This window comes from Athene cunicularia (assembly GCF_003259725.1).
Source record: "Athene cunicularia isolate RWA chromosome 8 unlocalized genomic scaffold, athCun1 chr8_part1, whole genome shotgun sequence".
NCBI lineage: Eukaryota > Metazoa > Chordata > Aves > Strigiformes > Strigidae > Athene > Athene cunicularia.
In genome coordinates, this window is record NW_020799109.1 from 24,269,279 (window position 1) to 24,275,010 (window position 5,732).

Genomic DNA, 5,732 nt, shown 5'->3' on the forward strand with positions numbered 1-5,732 from the left:
CCCCCCCACCCCACCCCCCAAAAAACCCCAAACAACAAAACCAAAAGACTCCACATAGTTTCATGCTTGGAGTACAACATTGTAACAAATGGTATTTTTTTTTTCTTGATTGATTGATAATACAATGAAATATAGTTACCTACCTTAAGTTCTCTAAAAAAGATGCTACTCCTAGCCCATTCAACAATGGAGAAGAGGGTTTGGTCTGCCATTTTACACATAAGCCCAAATGTGTTGAGCTTCTCATGTTTGCTTCTGTTGGCTTGCTCTTGCTGCAGATATGCCATGATCTTAGCTTGGACTTGCGGCTCGTCTGGCTCACATTTCAGGAGTTCCAGTATCAGATGGGGAATACTTGCTGGTGAGCTTGTTTGATAACTATCCATGTATGAGTAGCCCATTATTGACTCTGGTGAACTAGTGTAAGGGTCGGGGTACTCAGACTTGATAGCACGGCTTGGAAAATGGCCATAGGTTTGGTAACCTTGCAAACTGCCATGGGGTGGCATTGTCATACTAATTGGAGAGGTTACAAAGGGACTTCTGTCATAGTCTGTAGGAGGCAAGGCAGTATGGTTCAGAGGTAGGCCTTTGGAGGCAGAATGGATGTTCTGGATTGCAGAGGATATTGTCAGGTCAGTCGGCATTGCTTGAATCACCTGAGTCATGGCTTCCAGTTTAAGTCCATTTGCTCGGATAAGAGCTTTCTTCTGCTGCTTCAGTGCCCTGTCTCTCTTGTACATTGGTCCAAACTTGTTCCGACCACCACGCATTCGGTCAGCTCGCACAGCTGTGAGGGGAGAGGACGAAGTAAATCATAATTAAAACTTGGAATCAACATTCTTTAATGAAACATACATAAGGACAGAGCAGAAATATAAAAATGTAACTCTTCTGTGTTGTTGTTTTTTGGGTTTTTTTTAAATTCAAAGTTGCACTTTTATTCCTAAAGAAGATTTATTTTGACTTAACAAATGTCAGTTTTTTTCTGGTAATTTAAGTATCACATGCATATATTACTAATATAGAAGGACTTCTCTTTACATTGATTAGGACGTGGGGACAAACACAATGGTTGGCTACAGGAATTTCACACCTGCTATGGGATCATGTGAAGATCTCAATGTATATTTGGTTTTATGTCAAGCTACTATGTCATAAAGAAACAAAGGCTGATGTCCAGAATTTGTCTGAGATGTATGCAGCGGGCCACACTGTCTCATTATAATCATTCCATTACTGCCTTCCACTGCAGCAAAACATCTGAAACATAAATTGCGCAATGTTCAGTAGTCACAAAAGGGAATAAGTTTTTCTTGGCAAGAAGGAAATATTTCCTTTTGAGGATTCTGTAAAACTTTCAGAGATTTCTAGTTAGCTGAAGAGCTCTACAGAAATGTTTAGCTGCAGTTGGAATGTACAGAGAGAAAGCTGTCAGCTTGCTGTCTTCCACACAGAAGGTGGAAGTGAAACAGAAACTATTGACACTGTTCTGGCTTGTAATATCTCTGGAATTAGAAATAATTAAAACAAATCCACCTCAACAGCTGCCTTGGGAGTCATACTGGTGGTCTCTGTCACAGAAGTGTCTGTCACCATGGTATATATGTAATGGACTAGCAAGGAGCTCTCACCAAGCCCACCTTGCCCAACGGCAATCAGATTGAAAGAGGAACCTTTGACAGCCTGGTGACATGTTGAGACTGCTGAGATTGCTGGAGGTTAAGTTCTTGAGCTTTTTATCTTAGGGATTAGTACGACATTAAAAATTTATTATGAATGCTAGCTACGCATAATACTGTACATTATCATAAGGATTTTAACGTTTAATGATTTTTTTTGTCCATGGTAATTTATGAACTAGACTTTAAGGCTATATATATCACTATCAGGGAAATACACATATAAATGTCACAAGTATTTACTATTATGGAAGCATATGTTCTTCCAATTTTCTAAACAAAGGAAAAGAAATTGTATGGATGTGTGGATAAGGAAACTAAAGTACATTTTCTAGAGTATACATAAAAATATGGGCATTTTGCTTAAATTTGTAGTAGAAAAACTGCTACTAATATTGCTGTTACATGTTGATTTTCAGCATAATGCAGGAAATTAAGATAATTCTATCACCATGCTGGTAAATGTAATTAATTATGCATACATAGTATCCTTCCAGGTACTCTACAACTAAAAACTGTGAGCCAAACTGGATTAGCAAGTGCTTTTGTATAACTCCTACAGAAATTAAGGTGAACTGCATGTAATCACAGAAAACAAAATCTGGTCCTGTATCATTGCCAGCAATTGAAAGGAGTTAAATGTAGGAGCAGCTAAATGTATTTTATCCTTATTCTTAATATCAACAATGAAAAGGATTCCAAATGTCCTGTTATTGTCCTATTTGAATTTAGAAAAACATGCAGTGATTCAGGATGTTTAGTGCAGTGTGTCAGTACTAGCTCAGTCTTGTGGGCAAGTAGAATAGTATTGAATTCATCAAACAGCAGAGGGCTGATTTTTCTGTTCATCTTCAGTTGTATCAACAGCTTTCCTTTGCCAGACTCGGGTGATTGGGTCTTATTCTTTACAGTTGCCTTAATATTTTTTTTTTTCCTCCTTGGCCTGATGGTTAAGTGTCTAGGGTAAATGCCATTCCAGTCCAACTGTAAGAATAAGGAATTTAGGAGCTTGTCTTTGGTCAAGCAGAATTGTCATTTGCTATGAAATCTGAATTTTACTATTTTGTATATCAAAGTTAGAATGAACTGTGTAAAATTCTCAAATTCAAGTCTGATAATTTTGCATTCAGCTATCTCAATGGGTATTGTAAGATTTTCATTGTTCTCCGTACATGAGAAATTGAAATGAAGTCAAAGTATGCTTCAAAATGCCTTATTCTCTTTCATTTGTAACAGTATCTCAGGTGTAGCATCACAAAAATATAGGACACAACTTTAGAGATTATTTGGTTCCTTAATCTCAAAGGCAAGTCGGTGTAAGGAAAAACCCTTATTTTATCTCTTTCTCTGTTTTCTGCTTTATTGTCAGAAGACTATATATAAAAAACCCCAACTTCAGATAAAACATAACGAAAATCAAATCACTCTCCATAGCAAGGACTAATTTTCTTCTATTCTGGACACTTCTTACATATTTTATGTTTAATTTAAAATAAGTATTTTTAAAAAGCTGTAAAACTACTCTATCTGGATGCATTCATTCACAAACTCTAAAATACTGAAATATCATATTATATATATATATGAAAAAATGGATTATGGATTTGACTAGTTGTTAGTGATTTAATATTTACTCATTCGATTTTTTTCATAAAGCAATGATTTCATTGAGCATATAAAGTCACCTTTTACTATAATTTCAAAACCACAATAAATAGCTTTTTTAATAAAATGGCATGTAATAGCATATGTAATCCTATTAATTTCAAAATTAATCCATAGTAGAGTTGACAATATCAGCAAGACTGTAGCTCTTACCTTCCAATTTCATTCCAACACTTAGACACTTTTGAAATCGACAGTAAGGGCATCGTTTTCTCTGTGTTTTGTCAATCTGGCAATTCTGGTTTTCTATACATGTGTACCTTTTGTTATTCTGGACTGTTCGCTTAAAGAATCCCTGTATGATAGATACAAAAGTTAGCCTGTTTTGCTTGAATAGTGTGTTTCAGCATTTTATTTTATGGAAAACATTGTAACACATTTTTCAGACACCACTCAAGCACTTATGAAGTTGCACAGTTTATTTAAAATTATAGTGAGATGTACCCAGGAGAAAACCACCAGACTCCAGAGGAGGTTTTCTTGTGTTAGTGCTATGTTTTATAGACTTATGTCAAAGCTTGGTACGACTGGCCGTAGTGTCCTGTGCCCCTAACAGCGGTAGCAGAAATAGTGAGGCTGACCAGTTCCTTTTGTGTTCTTTAATCATTGCAAAATTATTAAAGTCTTCCTTTTACAGTAGCTTTACATGAAATAAACAGGGACACTGTTGCAAAGACAACAGAAATACAGAGTACCTCTGACTACTGTACATCCCTGGGGTGCTTGCTAGAGGCATAATAAGAGCTTGTTGTTCATTGATTATTTGTTCATTGATTATTTTAAAATTAAAATATAATGTGCTAAATTAATTTTTCCATGCAACTAAATATTTTAAATTGCATTGTTCTGGCAAAGGAGTTTCCTTTACAGTTCATTACTTAAGTAACTGTAAAGAACTTTAAAAAATGTTTTCATGACAAATTTGACATGTCATAAATTTCTAAGTATTTAAACCCTTTTAGTATAATAGAACCATGCAGATACATTTATCTTCCAACATGATAAGTTGCATTTACAAATATTTTTATTCTCAAAATTAATGAATCATTTAAAATCATACATTAGTTACTCGACTTTGTGTGTCGAGTGAGCTCTGGCAGTTAGTTTGTATGCAAAAAGTGCATGGTTGTCATAGACACTGAAATGTACGTTGTAATAATGAAGGATGAAAAAAATCTTAAGGCTGCATTAGATTTTACAAAGCTGATCTTTATGGAGGATACTTTTCCTACTTTATCCTCCAGGAACAGAAATACTCTGAATGTACATAAAACAACTAAAATCATTATTTAGGACACTTAGGAATGAAAGTTGTTCTAGAAATACATCACTTCACAACAGCAAAATACTTAAAAGTAACGATAAAACTACAATGCAAAACAGTCCGAGTTGTTTCCATTTGTGCAGACAAGATCTCTCATTCTAAATCCTAAAGCTTTTGGTGAATGTAATAAGAAGCATTATCAGAAATAAGCCAAATTATTTCACTTTTGTTTTCTTTATATTTTTTTTTCTTATATCTGAAACTTTTTTGCTGTACTTGTGTTTGTATGAAGTAATTAGTACAGAACCTTGCAGCTTTCACAAGTGAGAAGTCCATAATGGTACCCAGACACTTTATCGCCACAGACTGGACACAGTTCCTCAAGGTCTTCATCGTAAGAGTAATTCACCATTTTAAACTGAGACACTGGGGAAAGGAGAAATAGCACATTCAATTAGAATTGTCATTAAGAACCCAAATTTTCTGCAACTGTTCTTATCTAGAGAGAGCTCACACATACCATTGCAAGTTGGGGGGAAAAAAGTTTTATTTTCAAAAACACAGCTTGCATTGAGACATGCAACTTTTCATCAACAGCAAATCTACATGATGCTTAGCAAGTGGAGCAAACTCCCTCAGCTCCTCAGTTTTGTGTTCCAAATATTTATATTTACAGAGTGCCCTTAACCTAGTCCCTCGTTTATGGAATCACAAACTAAATCAGTTCTTTTAAATCCGAAAACTATCAGGGGCAAGCGTTAAAAAATCACAATGAAAAGACTGTATAACTTCTGTATTCAAGGGAAAAGAACTGAGTTAAAGTTTTCTTTCAACATCAGCCTACAACAGTTTACTCAGCCTAAACTTGTATCTTACAGACACAGCACGTCTGCGCCACGTTAAATGCAAGTTACTCACTTGTAGAACCTGCTTAAAAGAAGGTTCTCTGCGCCCCCCAAACTCGCTGTCTGGGGGTGACGGCCCCGGCTCCAAGCTGGCGCTCTCCCCCGCCCTGCCCCAGCCGCCGGGGTGAGCGCCGCATGCCCCGAGCCCCGGGGCTTCGCAGCCAGCGGCGACGGGGGAGACGCTTTTCGGGCCCCGTCGGCGCGGCTCGCCGCGGG

General features: G+C 36.7%; 1 protein-coding gene across 1 annotated transcript in view; it reads right to left on the reverse strand.

Moving 5' to 3' along the window:
- NR5A2 (nuclear receptor subfamily 5 group A member 2) overlaps nt 1–5,732 on the reverse strand; it is an 83,288-nt gene that overhangs the window by 74,045 nt on the left and 3,511 nt on the right. The window contains exons 2-4 of the mRNA XM_026854143.1: nt 4,919–5,037; nt 3,501–3,642; nt 144–790 (exon numbers count right to left, since the gene is read on the reverse strand). Of these exons, the coding sequence (XP_026709944.1) occupies nt 144–790; nt 3,501–3,642; nt 4,919–5,037 (908 nt within the window). The remainder of the gene's footprint in view (nt 1–143; nt 791–3,500; nt 3,643–4,918; nt 5,038–5,732) is intronic.